The sequence below is a fragment of the Hoplias malabaricus genome, chromosome 16, assembly GCF_029633855.1.
Source record: "Hoplias malabaricus isolate fHopMal1 chromosome 16, fHopMal1.hap1, whole genome shotgun sequence".
NCBI lineage: Eukaryota > Metazoa > Chordata > Actinopteri > Characiformes > Erythrinidae > Hoplias > Hoplias malabaricus.
In genome coordinates, this window is record NC_089815.1 from 16,758,585 (window position 1) to 16,779,175 (window position 20,591).

The 20,591-nt window shown below is 37.6% G+C and overlaps 1 protein-coding gene across 2 annotated transcripts; it reads left to right on the forward strand.

Moving 5' to 3' along the window:
• Positions 1 to 98: 98 nt before the first annotated feature.
• tdrd5 (tudor domain containing 5) lies at positions 99 to 16,621 on the forward strand. Of its 2 annotated transcripts, none has more exons than XM_066647293.1 (17): positions 99 to 698; positions 1,042 to 1,281; positions 4,826 to 5,293; positions 6,171 to 6,325; positions 7,273 to 7,356; positions 7,444 to 7,500; positions 7,580 to 7,739; positions 10,304 to 10,458; positions 10,538 to 10,752; positions 11,135 to 11,344; positions 11,497 to 11,563; positions 13,872 to 14,069; positions 14,163 to 14,288; positions 14,714 to 14,806; positions 14,890 to 15,030; positions 15,560 to 15,713; positions 16,035 to 16,621. In XM_066647293.1, exons 2-17 carry the CDS (start codon positions 1,053 to 1,055, stop codon positions 16,205 to 16,207), a joined length of 2,685 nt encoding a protein of 894 aa, XP_066503390.1. In that variant the 5' UTR covers positions 99 to 698; positions 1,042 to 1,052; the 3' UTR covers positions 16,208 to 16,621. The 2 variants fall into 2 exon arrangements, with proteins under 2 accessions (XP_066503390.1, XP_066503389.1); XM_066647292.1 differs by having other exon boundaries at positions 1,052 to 1,281.
• The last annotated feature ends 3,970 nt before the right edge of the window (positions 16,622 to 20,591 follow it).

Consider the following 20,591-nt stretch of genomic DNA (forward strand, 5'->3'; position numbering starts at 1 on the left):
CGGGGTTTAGGACACACCCTGAAGTGACAAGACTGCCTTTGTAGGCGTCTGTAGGGAGTGTGCGCTCTCAGCATTAACGTCTCCCTTTGAAAGGGCTGATGAAGGACTCAAATCTTATTAGGTCTAGAGAAAACAAACAAACTCCCAGAAGTTTAATTAAAATGTAGTAATAGAATTTACCACAGCTTCATTACTCAAATACGCTTGGTTCAATGTACTGTTAAGGGACAACCGGATATAGTAAAAGCGCTGGTTTGTTCAGAGGACAGTTAATCCTCTGAGTTTCGAGGACCCAGACTGGGTTACTGTCCTCGCCGACGTTTTTGTAGACAACGGAACTGTAGTAAACATTTTTTCTGTGAACTCTCTTATTTCGCATCATTAAAGTGCAAATGAAAGCCTTCCAATTGGTTAGTAATGGAAGTAGACATCTGCGTGTATTCAAGAAAGGTTTAAAACGGTAAAAAAATATCTGAAAATCATCTCCCGGTTCATGCTGAGCTGCGTGCTAACGCAGGAGGGTTAAGAGCAGTTAGCTAATGCTAGCTAGGGGCAAAACCGCCTCATGTTAAAGTAGAAACGGGGCGAGTTATTTGTTTGTTTTAATAGCATTTAATGATTTCTTGTTTTAACGGTAGAAGTAAGAATTGAAAGGTAATGCTTTGAACAGGCTAAAGGTTCTGGAAGGAGATAAACAGGTGAGTCCTCATCTGCTTCAGTCTACTCAACATTATCAAGTGACCTTTGCTAAATTAACATCAAATCAATCATATGTTTTTTTCGGATATTAAATTTTATTTGTAATTATGTGCGTTAAAATAATTTTGCATGCAAAAAAATACTGTAAGACTTTAACTGCCATTTGGTGATCAGGAGCTATATAAAGTTAGCTCAGGTAGTGATAAGTGTAGTATGTCTTTCTTCAATGATGACGCAACATTCTACTTAATATGGTGACAGAACATTTTCAGATATTTTATTCGCGGAATATGTCATATTTTACAGCCTTAAGCGTTACAGGATTGACACTATAATGTGCAGTTCTTTCTAGCATGACCCAGGATCAACTCCTATCCACTCTGAAGAAGGATATTCGATCGCTGCTCATTTCAGCCAAGCATGGCCTTCCTCCCGAGCAGCTCAAGAGGGACTACCAGAATATGCTGGGACACCCAATGCCCCTTAGGGTTCTGGGTTTCCGTAATGTGTTGGACATGGCCAAAGAAATGCCTGATGCTGTTCTCTTGGACTATGCTTCCGATGGCAGCATAGTGTTAAAGGGTAAATATTTTCTCTGAAAATAAATACTGGTCTTAGAATTTAAAATTTGTTCTGGAATATTTCAGAATTTGCATAGTGTAGGAGTTTTTGTTTAGATGCAGGTATGTGCCATTAATAGCTTTAGCAAATCTTAGACAAACAGTCAAGCTTCATTAAACCTCACAGAAACGGATTTATAATCATTTTGTCATCTATCCAAGTATCTATGCGCCCTCCCAGTCAGAAAATGCTAGCTAATCAGGAAATATTACTTTTAGACTAAAATTATATCAGTAATATTCATTTATCAGGTAACAATTATAAACAATGAAGTTAATGATTTCTATGAGGGCAGATTTTGCAGCATTAAACACTTAAGACATTGGTTCCTATCGGCACCACTGTAAACACGTCTCTTTATATCTCTAGAGGAGAGAACATTCATGTCATGTCAAGCCAGTGTAAATAACATCTTATTTTAAGAATTTAATTAGGGGCAATCTTTGAAAAATTAAATCCAGCACCTCATCGATTTGTTAACTGCTCTCAAATAAATTATAAAAATGTTATCTCACATTTTAAAGTTCATATTTAGACCCTCCTCTATGGAGAGTCTCAATCTACTTTATAAATGTGTAAATGCGTGTTTTTGGATTTTGAGGCTTTCCTTTCGCATTTAACCCGATCCAAATACAAATGCAGTATGGCAGGCCACTTTAATATTAAATTGTTCAACTGGATTTTCATTACAGATATCTGCAATTCATTTATGACTAGATGCAATTCTAAATTAAATATCTTGAAATAACAATTTGAGATATATATAATTACATTTTGACTAGTGTAAATGACGTCAGATTCACCATTGAGTTCAATGGAAGCTCCAATTCAAGATATCTGAAATGAATTTTTGATTATTATCTTAAACTTATATTTCAGATCTAAAATTAAATTATGACTAGTCAAAAAGTAAATTAGAGATATCTTGCCTTTTGTTTTGACTAGTCATAATTCCAATTAAAGATATCTTAAATTCCCTCTATATTAAGGATATCTTATTTTAAGATTCCTGAAACTAAATTATAGATATCTGAATATAAAATTTAGTAATGACTAGTCAGAATTCCTTTTGAGATATCTTCAAATACATTACAGATATCTGATATAACAGTTACTAGTCAAAACTCTGTTGTAGATACCTAGTATTTAATTAAAGATAGTCAGACGAAAGCAATTAAATTTTAAAACGACTTGCCATAAACGCAGCCTCATCCACTAACGTGGCCAGTAGGCGAACAAGCCATCGCTAGGTGGCACTGTTGTTTTCCCCAGTGTTTCAGGACTGACCTGTTGCTCAAACTCCCTGTATGCGGGACTGTGATTCCATTGGCTGCCACAATTACCTCTGGCTGCGGATAGGCTAAATTAAAGTAATGACCAATGAGAAGCGCATTTTCTCTTTAGGAGCCGTGGGGTATCTGCCCCTCACTCCGCCTGAGGAGTATTTGTCTGTCTGAAACAAATCACCCGTCTTCACAATCCAATGTCAAACGTACGGAACACAACTCGTCCCCTATCCCAACAAACATGGTTACATTGTGACAACGTTTTTTTTTTTGGTGCCCACAACGTTGTCTTTTTGTGCAGAACTTTCTGGGAGTTTGTTACAACGTTCTGAGGAATTACATTTCAACAATGTCAATGTAATAATGTTTGCTGTACAACTGGTGTGAAGTATAAAGAAATAAGAGACATTGGATTTGAAGGAACAAGCTTGGTTTTATTAATCTCACAGCCTTATCAAATGCAAACAAAATAATAATAATAATAATAGTTGTGTAATTCTAAGATAAACCCTGCCAAAACCTCTTTCTATCAACAATTCTTTAATCTATCAAGAGGAGACTGCAAATTATTAGTGTGACTGTGTGTTTAATTTAGACTAGTAAAACATGAATAGAGAATATTATATATATATATTTACTTATATTCACATCTGAAAACTTATCACCAACATCCAACAGCTTGAAAAGAAAATGAACAAATAATAGATATTTTCTGAATTTACAGCCAATACCAGTCAGATTTCTTTGGCTGCACCACTGTAAACCAAACCAGACAATCTACTTACATTTTAAATTGCTGTATTTTCTAATTCCAAACTGGTGGATTTTGCAGAATTGAATCTGAACATATTTTATTCATTCATTCATTATCTGTAAGCGCTTATCCAGTTCAGGGTTGCGGTGGGTCCGGAGCCTACCTGGAATCATTGGGCGCAAGGCGGGAATACACCCTGGAGGGGGCGCCAGTCCTTCACAGGGCAACACACACTCACACACACCTACAGACACTTTTTTGAGTCACCAATCCACCTACCAACGTGTGTTTTAAAAAAAAAAAAAATTAACAAAATAGATGCCTAGCTATTGCTGAATTTATATCAGTCCAATATGCAACATGGCTTTTAGTGTCAATTTTTTTTGTCAACCCTAGTCTGCAGTGAAATTAGGGAAGTTCCACTGGGCTTTAACGTCGTTACATTTAGGGCACCTTCAAAAGCGTCCCACAGTGATCACTCCTAATTGATATAAAGCTGAATTCAGTGGCTTGGGCAGTTTTTGTTCGAACTTCCACATTAAATGTTGCGCAAATGTGTCTCCATTTAATTTGGCCCCACACGTCCTAAAACAACAGCGCCAAGTGGCTTGTATTTGTATTTAGATCGAGTGAAATGCGAAAGGAAAGTCTCAAAATCCAAAACCCCGCGAAAGGAAATGAACAAATATACGTCACGGAAAACACGCGAGTGACTTGATCCACAAATGCAGATTCAACAATTTACAAATACATTTTCAATTCGAGACTTCAACTTTATAAATACATGCAATGTAAATTTAAACAAATGTATATATTTTTGCATAAAATTATATTGATATATATGAAAAACATTCATTCATTATCTGTAAGCGCTTATCCAGTTCAGGGTCGCGGTGGGTCCAGAGCCTACCTGGAATCATTGGGCGCAAGGTGGGAATTCACCCTGGAGGGGGCGCCAGTCCTTCACAGGGCAACACAGACACACACATTCACTCACACCTACGGACACTTTTGAGTCGCCAATTCGCCTACCAACATGTTTTTTGGACTGTGGGAGGAAACCGGAGCACCCGGAGAACACACCAAACTCCTTACAGACAGTCACCCGGAGCGGGAAGCGAACCCACAACCTTCAGGCCCCTGGAGCTGTGTGACTGTGACACTACCTGCTGCGCCGCCGTGCTGCCCTCTATGAAAAACAAAAAGTCCGTGAGACACAAATTGGGATACATTAATTTGTGAATGATGAAACATATTTGTGTAATAACGTTTAAGCATTTGTAAAGCATTTTGCGACTAATCTCCATACTCCTCTGGAAAGGTTCTTTCTGTCACAGGAAGGACTTTTTTCATTATTATTATTATTATTCTAAAATATCATCTTCGAGATTAAAAAAAAAAAAAAAAGTTATCTTTTGACACCCAATCTAACTATTTTAAGTGACAGTACTTTTCTTATTTCTAGCCATAGGAAATGACACCACAAAAGGCATTGAAGAGCTTGTTTCCAAGCAGCGTGACGCCAAATCTAAATCTTCCGTAAGAAGAGGACCAGTGGGTATTTTCCGGTCTCGTTTCCCACAGCACCGGCACCCGTTTGTCCTCCCACGACGGGGCCATACTCCTCCTGCCCTTCCCGCTCATCTGCGCACCCATTTCAGGCAGCTGCTGTCCCAGGGCCCCATAGGACTTTCTGAGCTAGAGACACGCTATGTGGCTTGTTTCGGCAGGCCTCTCCAGGTCATGCATTATGGCTTCTTCTCCATTGCTGAGATGCTGGATGCTGCCTCGGATTTTATTGTGGTCAAGCAGACTCGTACAGGTTCCCAACTGCTGCTGAAGTCTGCTCTCAATCCCATCAAGCAGGCTCCTGCTCTTGCCACCACTTTCCCAAAGCAGCCTATGAGGGTATCAAGCACCCCTCCTAGAAGAGGTTTGCTGATCATTTTTTTACAGTAAATTATTGTTTATTAACTACATATCATTGAAAGGCACATATATCATTGATTTTGAAATGTTAGTTTCTTTAAATATAAATGATTACAACAATTATTTTCTGCCTATTGATTAGATTTGATAGAAGGGTTCAGAACAGGCATAGAAAATATTTATCACATTTGCACCAGTGCACTTGTATGGAAATTGATGACTGATATTTGGCTGATATGCATACTTGAGAATTACACAGGTCAACATAACATGACCACCTTGTTTCTACACTCACTGTACAGGAGCACTTAGTAGTTTTATAATTACAGACTATAGCTAATTTGTTGCTCTATATATTTCCCCCCTTTCAACACCGTGTCATTGTCACTGCAGTGCTGAGAATGATCCATAACTCAAATCATACCTGCTCTGTGGTAGTCTTGTGGGGAACTGACCGTTGAAGAACAGGGTGAAATGGGGCAAACAATGTATACAGATGAGTGTAGAAACAAGGAGCTAGTCATAATGTTGCTCAGTGTATAAAATGTATTTCTGTAGGGTTTAAAATATTGTTAAGTAAGTAAAATGCAAACATTTTAACAATGCAGGCCAGAATAAAGTAAATATGAAACATTGTTCATATTTATTCATTCATTCATTCATTCATTCGTTCTCCAAGCATCTGCATATGTGAATATGATTTAGGCATTGTGTATCCCTTATATTTACATCATTGTAAAATATTGCATGAATTTTTATAACAATGTGGGCATATAACATACACAAAGACAAAACAGCTGTACATCCACAATATGGAATTGTACTTTGTGTGTGAAATGTCTCACTGGGTCATCATGCTAATGCTGTTTTTTCCTCCATAGCCCTGATAAAAAAGGCAGATTGTAGTGATGCTAAAAGTGAAGTTAAAGGAAACATTAAGGAAGCTGCAGATGTCAAACCCCAGGAAGCTAAATCTTCAGCCCTTGTTTCAGAATCTGTGATGGATCCACAGTCATTTGAGAAGACAGTTGCAAAGGTTAGTAAGTTGGCTCTTTTTTAAATCTGTCCAAGCTGATTAAACTCCTAATCCCATTTAAATGTTAAGTCTGATTGAGGATAAAATTTCTCAAAGAAAGCATGTGGGCGTCATGGTGGGGCAACAGGTAGTGGAATTCTGGGTTCAAACCCTGCCTTGGGTAAATATCCCAAAGGGTTTGCTGTGTTCAACCCATGTCTCCATGTCCCCACACCTTAAGCAGATTTTTACTTGAGAATTACTTGAAATTACTATACATAATTTCTTACTGCTCAGATAATAGCTTCTTACATCTCACTTTCTCAGGTGCCTAAAAACATTTGCACAGTGCTATGTAACTAAGATTTTATGCGGAGTGATCCTTCTAATGCCTCGTTATACTTTCCCATAACTGAGCAAAGAATATACAACGTATGAATCTAAAAAGTACAGATTTGAATGCACTTCAATAAAATTGATTTTGGCTCAGGACTTTTTTTTTTTTTTTTTTTTTTTTGGCAGAGATTTTAAGTGTTTTTGCTGTGGCTCCTCAGTCCAAGCGCTTTCTTATAAGGCTGTCATTTGAAATTCATGGCTGAGGATTATGGTAATAGCATGTTAATTGCAAAGAAACTTGCACGTCCCCCCAATTTGCAAGAATTTGGTATTCTCTAACATAAACGTTCTACTAAAAATATGGTTTTTATGCAGAGTTCATGAATCTGGTGGAAAGGTTTCAGGAATGTCCATTTCTTCGTACATTACGTGCAGTTTGCTCATGTTTCATGCTAAAGTTTCATGAATATGGCCCAATGATGATTTTGGCTAGTCTTCATATTCTGAGCAGAATGGAAGATCTTTACAGTTGCTGAAGATATTTAGGGTCATAATTATTTACTGATAACTTATTGACAAATGTTAAACGCATACGTGGACATCCAATCGTGTTTCTTTGCCTTTTGTTGTAGCTTGAGGAGCAGTTCAGGCAGAGGATTCTTGAAAATGGAGAGGCAGGCACAGTCAGCCAGGAGATGAAAGACAGGCTCCGACAGGTCAGTAGCATAGTATGTCAATGAAGAAATGGGTTTGATTGTTTGTTTCTCAAAGAATTAAAATACCTACTGTAACTGTATTTTCAGGTTGTTGCTGGACATAGTCAGGGAATGCCCATTCACAAGCTTCCTTTAGAATACAAGGTAAGAGTTTTTACCACTCTCTACATATAAGCATTCTTCTTGTCTTACAACAAGAAACAAATTTTATATCTGGTTTAAGAAACTGTATGGTGAGGACCTGCCTGTGGCCCAGTGTGGCTTTCTGAATGTGACTGAAATGGTTGGGGCTCTCAGTGACACTTTCAACTTGCAGCCAAGCCCAGAAGAAGGAGCAAAGCACTTACTCATCATGGAGCACAAACATGATTATATGCAAACAGGTATTATGCATGTTAACAATTCAGTTAGCAGCTTGTCATTTTCTCTGCAAACAAACTTGTATGTAAAAGTACAGATATAAAATGTAAAAGTAAGCATATAGGATAATTTTATTAGGGTTTAAAATAATTAAAATAATTATTCTTGATTAATTACAACACTTAGTGTGTGTGTGTGTGTGTGTGTGTGTATGTATGTGTGTGTATATATATATATAAATAAAAATATTATATTAGGGGTGGGACTTGATTAAAAAAAGTAATCTAATTAACTAGATTAATCTAATTAATCACATTTCAGTATTTAACATGAGAAATATAGAAGTTTGGTTGATGAATGAATCAATGAACATAAGCTTAAACTTAAATCTTGTTTATTTTCCCACCAGTCTACAACACAGACCAATGGATGAGTGCAAAAACACAGAGCAAACAGTTTTCAGAACACTGGAAATTCTGACCAAAATGTCAAAGTACTGATTGACTTCAATTGCTCCCATTTTTCAAACAATCCCGTTTCAGTCAAAAACTCCCTCAAATATCCCTGGCCAAAAATCAACAGTTCAAGATAAAATGTTGTCTACCATCTAAAATGGTATTTAAAAACATCCTCTGATTGACTTCAGTTCTTATTCTTCCAATATCCTGAGCAAATCTCCCAACATTAAACAAAAACAACATCATAGGGCATGGCAATCTGATCAACAGACAGAGTGGTCTACAGTCCACAGCAATCCATCTCGCAGGTGAATTGGTCAATTTGTCTGACGTGGACTTTGACATTTTGTTTCTGAATGTGAACCCCGACATGTGGTCAAGTGTTGACTGGCGACACTGATTGCTCGTACTAGGAACGCTATCACATTTAGCAGCTAAGTTAACATTACTGACCTGTGCGCTAGCCCCAATATTTTTTGCGTTGAGGTGGTAACGAAGGGTGGAAGTGCTCCTTTGATAAGCAAACTCCTTCCTGCATAAAGTGCAAATAACAACATTTTTGTTTGTACTTCCATCTGGAAGTTTCTTGCATTTAAATTACCCATCCACCAGCGTAGTCTCTTCCGTCATCTCCATCATGTTCATCACATTGCGCGTCAATATAATCTGTATGCCTGGAACTCGTGCACTGAGAAATGTTTCATGGTGCAAAGTGAGATTAAAATTATATTTTTTATTTCATTATTTTCCCTGTAATTAATTAATTGAAATTAACACGTTAAAGTCCCACCCCTAATAAATATATATATATATATATATATATATATATATATATATATATATATATATATATATATATGTATGTGTGTGTGTATGTGTAGATAGGTAGATAGATAGATAAGTGCATGCATATGCACCATGGAATAAACATTGACCCATGTTATATTTAGTATACAATTTAATTAGTTCCACAAATCATATAGGAGCCATTTTCTTATATAATTACAGGCTGTATTCTGTCTGTTTATTTGCATTCTCTACCCGGGGAGCGGTTTGGGGTTGGGTGCCTTGCTCAGGGGCAGTACAGCTGTGGACTGAGGGAGGAGGGCAATGCTGTTCATCAGTTTTCCTGCTGATTTTGGGGATAAAGCCAGTGACCTTCCATTCCCAGTGGTCACAGGATCCTGTTGGGTGGATATTTTTGATTGTTGCACTTTTTTCAGTCAAGAAGTGACAAAGAGGGTTTTAAAAAGAGCACTGCTGTGTCTGATCCAGTTGTACCAGTGCGACACTGACACATTATTACTTTAAACCACCCAAATAATACCTGCTCTGTGGTGGTACACTGGGGGTCCTGACCAGTGAAGAAGATGGTAAAAATGGGCTAACAAAGTATGCACTTTTATAACAGTCAGTGATTGTAGAGCTGAAAAGTGCACCTTTATGACCAGTGGACCTGATTAAATGGAGAAAGTGTAGATACAAGGTGGTATCTCTAATAAAGTGGTTGGTGAGTATATTTATATAGTAATATAATTTCCTTGAGCTGAGAGGGTGGGTCAAATTGCAGAATGATTTACAGTGGCATCACCCTGGCAGTAGTAGAGCGCTAGAGTTAAAAATTCTTGGTGGATTGAGGGAATCTTAGGCTAGCCTAGGTTTGAACACCCATGCAGTTGATGAGTTGACCAGTGACATTAGGTGTTCTAAGCTGCCCCAGTGCACAAAACACTGTCTGGCAAATCCATGTGCTATTTCTACATGTTTGTGCCGCCTGGGTGGAGGGCACATTATACCCATTTTCCACAATATACCACATTTCCCTGTGACCTTAATGAGAGGTCTGTGGCACAAAATACCACAACAATGAAACGCCACAGCACCATTCACACCCTATCTGATAAGCCCCTTTTTAAAAAGACTGGTTAGTGCAAGTGTTCCTTTTAAAGAAAAATGAGCCACAGCTCACTTAATTGTGAGTGTACCACAGTTAGAAACAAGGCAGAAGGTAATGTTTTCTGGTGTATTCTGTTCAATAAATGTGTAAATACACTATTACACACTACACAAGTGCACATTTCTATATCACTTAGTAATGAGCACTGTTTGTTTGTCACTCTTTCCACAAGGGAACAACTGTCAGTCATCTATGAATCCCTCCACTGAAGCTTACTATTTTAGCAGCAGTGAGTCGGCCTGGGAGCAGGACGACAAGGGTCGCAAACGTACAGAAAGTTCAGATTCAGATTCTGAACTCAGTAGCTCCATCAAGACAGTCCATCAGGTTCTTTTTCATATTTGTTATAGTTCATGCAACATAAAGGCTTGCTTAACTTGCTTGCTTAGCTTCTCACTATTCTTAGATGGTGGACATTTTTCCAATAACAATGGTGAGCCGTAACTCGGGGGTTCCTCTGGATGGACTGCAGTGGCAGAAGCTGAAACCTCCAACCCGGAGGAAGGACAGGGAGCTGGTGCCCATTCTGGTGGAGAGGGTGGAGTCGCCCAGTCTATTCTATGTCCGATTTGATGAAAACCAGGAGGCTAGATCTCTGGAGAACATGATGATTGAAATGAGGTTATTTTTTTAGATTCTGTTATTATTTGGATCCTACTTCTGGGTCCTACTTTTAATGTTAATATTAATATTGAGAATCACTTTTCATGAATCATATTTCGTGTACTGTGGCTGCAGCAGCCAGAATGCAATGTGCACACCAGTCAGTGACAGGGTTAGTTGATTTCATTTGACTATATATAGGTAGCTATATCTGTTATAGCGGGCTGTAAGTCTAGCTTGGGTTAGGCAGATTTTACAGACTTGTAGCTCCTCTGTGTACATTGTCATGTTTCTTAGAATCTAAGACAAAATATCTCAAAACGCTTAGGGTACAAAAATAGTACATCTTAATTTTGTTGAATGAATGTCAATTTGAATTTGTGTGTGTATGGCTTTGTAGGAGCTGTTACACCTGTCCAGAAGTTACTGAGCGGTATCATCTACCGGATGCATATGTACGGCCTGGTCAGGTGTGCTGCGTAGCTCCAAGAGACATGTGGTTTTACCGTGTGATCATTCACAAGGTTCTCAGTGTCACAGAGGTGGAGGTATACTACGTGGACTTTGGTGACATAACTGCTGTCAATAGAAACAGCCTCCGGTTCCTTAAGTCAGTTTTTTATATACTGTAATGACAATTAAGTTAAATTGGAAATGTTTTGAAAAGAGATTACATTTACTTATTTATATTTTGTACATAGCTTGACTGTGACTCATAACAGTTTATTTCAAACACAGAATGCCTTTTTTCCCCTCTGGCAGATCATGCTATGCTGACCTTCCAGCACAAGCTGTTCCATCTGTACTTGCTGGGGTCAAGCCAGTTAAGGTAATTGGACCTATATACTCTACCTAAGTTTGTTTATTTGTTTTTTTCTAACACACAGTTCTTATTTATTTTGAAGCTGTGAATGCATTTTCATAGTTTGTCACTGTGAACCATTCATAGGAGTGAAGTACAGCCATAGATTTTTGCTGAAGATAAAATAGAGTTGACCATCCTCTGTATTAATTTTGTCAGCTGATTTTGATTTAGTTGTAATCATACAATCATACATACTAATCACACAAATGTACATTTGTTTTAGTTTTATTTTAGTCATTAAATTGTTAGGTTTAGTCTAGATTTAGTTGATGAAAAATAAATATATTAAAACATTTATTTTGCTTATGTAGAGTTATTGTTTATAGCTAAATTTAATAAAAATACCTTAAAAGTTACTACATTTAAAAAGGAATATCATGTTTTTTTTTTGTTTTTTTTTTTTATTCAAATACATATACATATGTTTATTTAGCATTAGCCTAACATTTTAAGTTCAAAGTGCACTGCAGAAGATGCTTGCAAACTGAGACAACTCCAAGAGTTGCAACTGAGCATCTCCCAAAGGCTTGAAGAAACAATTATTTGGGAATCAATTCCACTTCACTAACTAGGTTTACTTTAAGCTGCAGCTCTCTCAGGCAACTCTAAACCATGCTCTGAAAATAAATTGAATAGGAAAATATCCTATATTGCCAAAAGTATTCGCTCGTCTGCGTTCGCCCGCATATGAACTTGAGTGCTATCTCATTTTTAATCCATAGGGTTTAATATGATGTTGGCCCATCCATTTCACCTATAACAGCTTAAACTATTAGGAGAAGGATTCCCACAATGCGTTAATGGGAATTTTTGACAATTCTTCCAGAAGCACATATGTGAGGTACAACACATTTTTTGGATAAGAAGGCCGGGCAAGTCTCCATTCTAATTCATCCCAAAGGTGTTCTGTGGAGTTGAGGTCAGGACTCTGTGCAGACCAGTCAAGTTCTTCCATCAAAAAGTGAAGCTTGTATGTTATACTCATTCATTACGCACAGCCTGATATATTTCAAGTGTTTATTACTTTTAATTCGATGATTATAACTGACAATTAATGAAAACCCCAAATTCAGGATCTCAGAAAATTAGAATATTGTGAAAAGGCTCAATACTGAAGATACCTCTTATCAGCTAATTAACTTAATGAGTTTAATTAATTTCACTTTTTGAATGGAATTGCTGAAATAAATCAACTTTTTCATGACATTCTAATTTTATGACCAGCACACCACCTTCGGCGTGCCAGATGCAGAAGCATGATTAGTCAGGTCATCACTGTTCTAGAGTTCAGATTCCATTGAAAAACTTTCCATGAAGCTCTCTACGCACTGTAATTGAGCTAATCTGAAGGCCGCATGGATTTGGACTTCTGTAGCAATTGATTCTGCAGAAACTCTGCATCCTCTGCATGCTGTGCACCTCAGCCTCCGCTGACCCCACTCATTTATTTTAAATGGCCTACCACTTCTTGGCTGAGTTGCTGTCGTTCCCAGTCACTTTCACGTAAAATACCACAAACAGTTGACTGTAGAATATTTAGTAGCGAGGAAATTTCATGACTGGACTTGTTGCACAAGTGGCAGTCTACCATTGCACCACGTTGGCATTCACTGACCCTGAGAGCGAACCATTTTTTCACAAATGGTCGTAGAAGCAGTCTGCATGCCTAGGTGCTTACTTTTATACACCTGTGGCCGTGGAAGTGATTGGTAAACCTGAATTCAGTGATGTGGATAGGTGAGTGAATACTTTTGGCAACATACAGGGTCAGTAGGACACCCTTTTACCTGAATAGACCAGCAAGTAATGGATGGCCACCATATTAGATCAAGGGCAGGTTTGTCCAATGGGCAGTTGGTCATGTAGCATATCAAAGAAATAAAAGGGTGTCCTGAATCAACCTGTAGAATATGTTACAAATCTAAAAAAAAAATATATATATATATATATATATATATATATATATATATATATATATATATATATACACATACAGGATGAAAAATATTTTAAAGAAAATGTTTGATTAAATTTAAAAATATCTGAACGAGTAACAGCTGAAAATCTACTAAGGCCAAGATTCATGTTGAGATGATGTCACTATTGGGGAAATGCTGGGGGAATATGCCACAATAATATGAAAGTCATATTTTGATTAACTATATAAAATAAACAGTGATGGATGCCAATTTACTTTTTCTGATAAAATAGTGGATAATGTTTTTTATGCAAGGATGCCGAAAGATTTGTGTGTATGTGTATCACACTGCAGGGCTTTTGGACCAAGGATGCCATCAGTACTTTCCTGAAGCTATGCTGCGAGCACACCCTAGTGGCTGCAGTCCATAGCTACCAGGAAGACTTCTTACTGCTCTTCCTTTGTGACACCCACACTGAAGAGGACATCTACATCCACAGTATACTCCAGACTAAAGGCCATGCCATAGCCTGTTCTCCTGCTAGCACACCAGTCAGATCCACTTCCCTTTACCAACTCTTAGCCTTCTACTATTAAGTTATCATCCAGTTACATGATTTCTGTTCTTCTGTGTTTTTAATTTAGATTTTACAGCAGTTCAACCCTTTAACCCATTACCTTGGAGAGGGCGAGCTTGAAGAAATAAAAGAATACATGACTGCCCCTAACGAACAAAACCTGAATGATCAGCCAGTGCAAGATCTTTCCTCAGTATGCAGTCCAAAATATCTGGCATTTTATTTTAACTACAGCATTTAACATCTCAGGAAGCAGTGGTGCTTATACTGGGCAGCATGCCGGGTTTTCTCCTCAGCTTTCTGTAGATTACTCTGGTCTTCAGGACCAGTGCTATGCAGCCAAGCTCTTTCTGCAGAGATGGCAAAGTGGCGAATTACAGGGAGCCGGTATTGGACAGCAGTCATCAGGCTGGATTTTTAGGGCCCATATATCACCTGTCACCCGAATGCCCACTGCCTTTCTTAGAGCATTCTCTGTGTTGTGTCAATCTGTTCTCAAAAAGACCTATACAATGTATTTGTTGTTATTTAGTTAGTATATCAGTGGCTGATCAATAGAGTGCTTTTGAGTTTTTTACTGTTTCCTTTACATAGTTAATATGAATGTGTCTCTTTCAGAATTTCATAGATGGCTTAGAGCAGCAACATCCCAGCAAAGAAAAAGAAGAACTTCTGGAACTTCCTGAGCTGGAGGTTATTACTGTAGCTCAGGTAGGGTTTTAAACATTAGTATTTCAATAGATACCACACAACCGTTGATATATCAATCTCATTTTACCTTTCCTTTGATCTAGTGTGAAAAGGCAAACCCTTTTGGGGCACTGCTGAGTAAAGAAGCAGGTAGCTTAAGTAACTGGGACCCGGGATGGACTGACAAAATCACTGCAGATGATGAAGTAAATCCTGTCCAACACTGTCAACAAGACACAGCAAAGGTTAGACCAGGCTTTTTCCCTGATTGTAATCAGTCTGTATAATATAATAAACAATTAAACTAATTTTGTTTTACTTTTAGGAATGCCCATTATTATATATATGTAATCCTTATTCTCTTAAGAATTTGTGTACAGTGCGGTTTCTCCAATGCAAGATCAATCTGAGTATAATTTTTGCCCCTGGTGCTCAGCTCTTTGTCACTCATTCTAATCCATGTCCTCTGGAGACACATTGTCAAATAATTATTTGTTAATTACCTGAGCATGCTAATTATCCTCTCCACAAAGGCCTGTCTACTGAATCATTTAAAAAAAAATCTTTTTGAAGAAAGACAATTTCAGTAGGTGAGCACAGGTGTGAGCTGAAAGCTTAAATGATTCCCATCAGCTGCACAACATTGTCAAACACTAAATAATAAGCAATGAAATGGTATAGTATATGGTTTCACTTTGAAATTGAAGTTACCTTACCATGAATTATATGTCCTTGTGTTCTTAATGCTCCAAACCTTCTTGTTTCCTCATGTAGGCTGTGTCGTCGTCTGCTCCATCTGTCAATCTGACCTCAGTAACACAGCCATCTTGTGGTGGGGATATTAAACAAGCCCTGCCAAATGCTTGTGCCCTGCGGACCCTCAGCGTTCACACTCCAGGCCTGATACGCAGCTGCAGCAGTCACATGGGTAGAACACACCACAGCCCCACTCCAAACACAGTGTTCCAATGTGTACTATAAATGAGGATGTGCAATATTTCAGTTTTTTTTTGTGCTAATTTGTATCACTGTGTTGTTTGCTTAGATGAAACATTTTTATGAATATCTGTGTTAGATGGTGGGAGATGCATACATATTACCTTATAATCGTTATGTTCATCAAATATTAATTTTTTATATATTTACAGTAAATTATACTGAAAATATAGGTCTATACACTTGGGTGTTTTTTTGTTTGTTTTGTTATATATAAATGTATATAACCAACCATATTCTCTTTTCTTTCCAGACATGTCTGCTGATAAATTCCTTGTATTGCCCTCCACCCTCATCTTCCCTGTATTTAACCCTGAATATAGTCCTGATGCCCTGTTCCTCCGCCATGCAAGGCCTCTCATCCTAGGTCCAGCTGCTCGCTTGGCAGCTGGATCCAGCCTCCTACATTGGTACCCATACAAATAGGCCTGAACGGAGTTCTCTTTCTCAAATCATTTCCACACACAATGGCTTAAAAAAAACAATACAGATTGTATTGTTGAAATTATGTTTTCAGTGTTTTGTATTGTGTTCTGTTATCAACATTCAAAAATGCCCCAAGTGTGATGAAGCCAGAATATTATGGAAAAATATAAAAAATAATAATTTTAGGATAATTAATTATTTTTAATTACTTTTTCCCACAAAATGTTAGTACGTCTAGGTTATTAGAATAGTTTTATCAGGTAATATTTTTTGTTTGATGGTCTTCTGATCCTGTGTTTGCCATAAGCTTTAATAACAGTACTGTTTTATGTTTCTGTCACCAGAAAGGTTGCTTGTTCATTGTTTTGTAGCTTTGTCCATCCGCTCATCCCTGGAGCATAATAAAAAATATATATACCAAATTATGTTTGTCTATATAACATTTAAAGCCATAACACATTTAATTACACTTACTCTCGATATTTAATTGATTTCTCCTTTTTTGGTTCATATTAACTACTGTTAGAATCCTGAGAAAATCCAGCATTGTCAGTTTTGTTCTATGAATTGAGTAGTTACCTACTAGACATAATTAGTGCATTATTGAGGTAAGGGCAGCACAATATGGGCGAAATAATAATATTGTATTCATTTTGCTACATTTTGGGCTTTAGCAAGGAACAGTGGTGCAATCATCTTAGGGCTGGCCATGTCATAAGGAAATCTCAAGTTCCTGATCCCCTTGGATACCCCAGTCATCTAGAGTAGGAAGTCTAAAGGAGTATAATTGACCTGAATCTCTGTGGATGAGTAGGGTGAATCTAGCATGTTGTGCTGTCTGATGGTGTTGCATTAAGGATGGATCAAGGTGCAAGGCTGGCTTCACAAGGCTTCACTTTTGGTAAACATGGCTTAGCATTGACACCCCAGCTTAGTGTCATCATGTGATGGGGTAGACCTAGCTAATGATTCAGAATTGGCCGAAAGTACTTGCCTTAAAGAAATCTCACCCGTAACAATCAGTTATGTGACAGGGTTAATGAATAGCCTCCATTATTTTTGAATAATTACTTTTGTATGATTATATGAATATATTGAGAAATTTGAAGAACTGTTATTTGGTGAAGATACTTTCAATGTTTTTTTTTAAGTTAAAGGGTTTATATTGATGAAACATTTGGCAATATCAGTATTATGAACAGCAACATTATAAAATATATTGTTCAGCTCTAATAGAGACTACAACTTAATGTTTTTTTTTTTTTTTTTTTTTCAGTCAATCAGGGTGAGAAGACTCAATGTAGATTTGTTCCTCTACTTGCTGAGCTGTATGTAGATTTGGTTTGGGAGCTCCAGGCTGGGAAAGCCAGCTGGCAGTGACTCAGTATGACCTGGCTCTGGCCTTGCTGCCCTGCAGCTCTAAGTGCTGATCCCTGTCAGCTCGGAGTGTGTTCATCATATAACAGCCTTCCTGGCTCTACAAACACACTACCCTACCCTGCAGATATGTTCATCAACCTCCTCAATCCAACAGCTCTGAAGCTACTCTACTTGTCCTATCATAACCAATGTGCCTCAACACAGCTGGAAATTATTCAGCAAGTGCATGAATTACACTACTAATGAAGACAATGTAATGAATGCCCCTCCCCCTGCATTGTTGCAGGCGTTCAATGAGCCCATATGGAGCCTTTGGCCTGATTTAACCTGTTTTTATGAGCTTTCATGGCCTTACAACATTCTTTGTCTACTTATTCATACCCTAGTTTCTGCAATATTCGCTTTGACACGATGTTCACTGGAAGGACCACTGCTCCGCTGAGCGCCAGGAAGAATGTTAAATTACCAAAATGGCACATCTTTAGTCTGGCTGCATCCATAACTCCATTTTTGAGGCAGGCAAACGGCTGTAGAGTCTGCTCAGCAAACTTGGACTCTTCTTGCACTCCTTAACTGAGACATTTATTTAATGGAACCTTGATGAGCTTGCTTTGACCAAGCCCTGAAGAGGCCTGATCTTTTAGGAACATCTAAGATGGAAAGTCCAGAGGACAATACCTGCTCTAAACTCACTTGAGACTAGTCTTTGACGAGTCTAGAATTTAACTCAGCACTGAAGGCAGAATGGGTTTTGCATATTGTATCCAATGTAAATATCTTGGCAGTGTCGTGTCTGGATGGGAGAGTAAAATGTAATATTAAATATTAATTTCTTTGGTTTTTAGGCAATAAATGTATCTACAGTATTCCTTGTACAACTCTGGGGAAAAATATTTTATAGGGATATGAAAAGGGCTATAAATGCAAGCAACCCTTCAAAGGTCACATAGCTTGAAGCAGTTGGATGGAGAAGCAAGCCAAAGTAAATCCAGGCAGATGCAATCCGTGAAGTTCCTCTTTAAAGGACCGTAGAAGAGGAGAAATAAATAATTATCCATTAACCATTTGACTTTTTTTTAGCTTTAAGTGCATTCATATAGGGTGACCAGACCTGTGATGGTGAAAAAGGGGGGGTGGGGGTGATGAGTTTAGCTGAACCTATGTGTGCTTTTAGGTTCTTTACACCTTTATTTGCTACACAAAACGGGAATTTCTTTTTTTAAGTCCTCCGAGAACTTACATTTACGTTTCGGCATAGCTGCTCGAGATGAGAGTGAGTACATGAGCTTTCCCTGACGTAAACAAGGACTACTGACGTGCAGACTGACCAATTAAATGTTTACAGAAAAGGTTATCGACCAATAACGATAGCTCTGCGGTCAGACCGTCCAATCAGACGATTTTAGGCTACTTCACCACGCCCCCTTCTCACTCAAGCGAACCAATCGGAGTAGGGGAGGGCGGGACTAGTTTGAACGAAACGCATCTCGAAATTCTATGTAAGCTCTAGAAAAACAAGATCCCAGACGTTTGTGAAATTCCGCCCTGGCATTTTTTTAAGTCTAAAAAAGAGGACATGTCCGGATAAAAGAGGACGTCTGGTCACCCTAATTTATAATAATTATTTTGTGGACCAAAATGTCATCGTTTTATGACCATTTTCTAACCTGTGTTTTCCATATAATTAAACAAGCTGTATTTGTTACTATGTCTCAAAGATTGTCATGTAAATTATCTGTTTGGACTAACCAACCTGAATTCTGCTTCAGAATTAGTTTTGATCTTTAGGTGTAGGTGGTCAGGCTGGTACTTTAAGACTAATAGCTATAACAATAATAATAACAACAATAATAATAGTAATAATAATACAACTAATAAGTTTAATAATAATATGTTGAGTTAATGTGAAATGCTCCATTCTAGAAACAAGCACGCCAAGTGAGAATTATTTACAATAGGGTTATGGGAAATGTAAACTTATGGGAACTTATGGGAAGTGTGTAATAACTCCACAAGCTACCTCACTGGAAGTTATCACATGACATGCTTATGAATATTGCGTGGTGCCTGAGATAATGGCCTAAACACTTTTGTAATATTCTTTTTTTAACAGGACATTTTAAGGCAAAATTGTTACTAGATGCTATTAACCCTTACTAATTAACATGGTCAATGTTGTATTTAAAAAACAACGCATGCAGATTCACTAGTGATTTGAATATTTAATACATTGTGTGTAGTGGTAAACATCATGACTCATAAGTTAAAGGAGGGGTTGGGTTGGGGCGGCTGCTCCTAGGGTTCCCTCTAGTGTCATTCATTTGTACAGCACTGTACTGAAATCAATGCGAGGAGAGGAGGGAAGTAGTTCCTCCTCCAAAATTTACATAACGCTGTTTCTGCACAACAGAGCCCGGAGTAGCAATGACGGTAACCCCTTATTACAGGTCAGTCAAGCATCACAATGATTTTGAAGCTGTAATTTTAATGTAAAAATCTACCTAGTGTTTCTTTATTTATAGTGTCATACAAAAAACATTTCACATACAATAATCGGAATGAGGGCTAAAATGTATGGAAAATGTGGACTTTGTGTAGTTCTTCAGATATGGTGTATTATCCCAGTTGTACATATAATTTGGAAAAAATCATAAGTATTGTGGAAAACTGATATATTTGGAGGGATGTTATTAGAGAACCTAGCATTTAACAAAACTAGCACTCTGTCATTTCATTCAGTGGTTGTTCTTCAAATCATAAAAACACTAGCTTCGATGTATTAGATATTCTGAACTAAACCTGTATGAAACATGCTGCATCATGTGGGTGACCCGCTTTCTGGAGCATAAAGTGGTTCATTCTGGGACTGATCATTTGTGTCATGTGACTTGCAAAACAAATAGTATATATATATATATATATATATATATATATATATATATATATATATATATATACTTTTTTCTTTTACTTTTGGTGGCTTATTGCTCGTTAATGGCTTTAA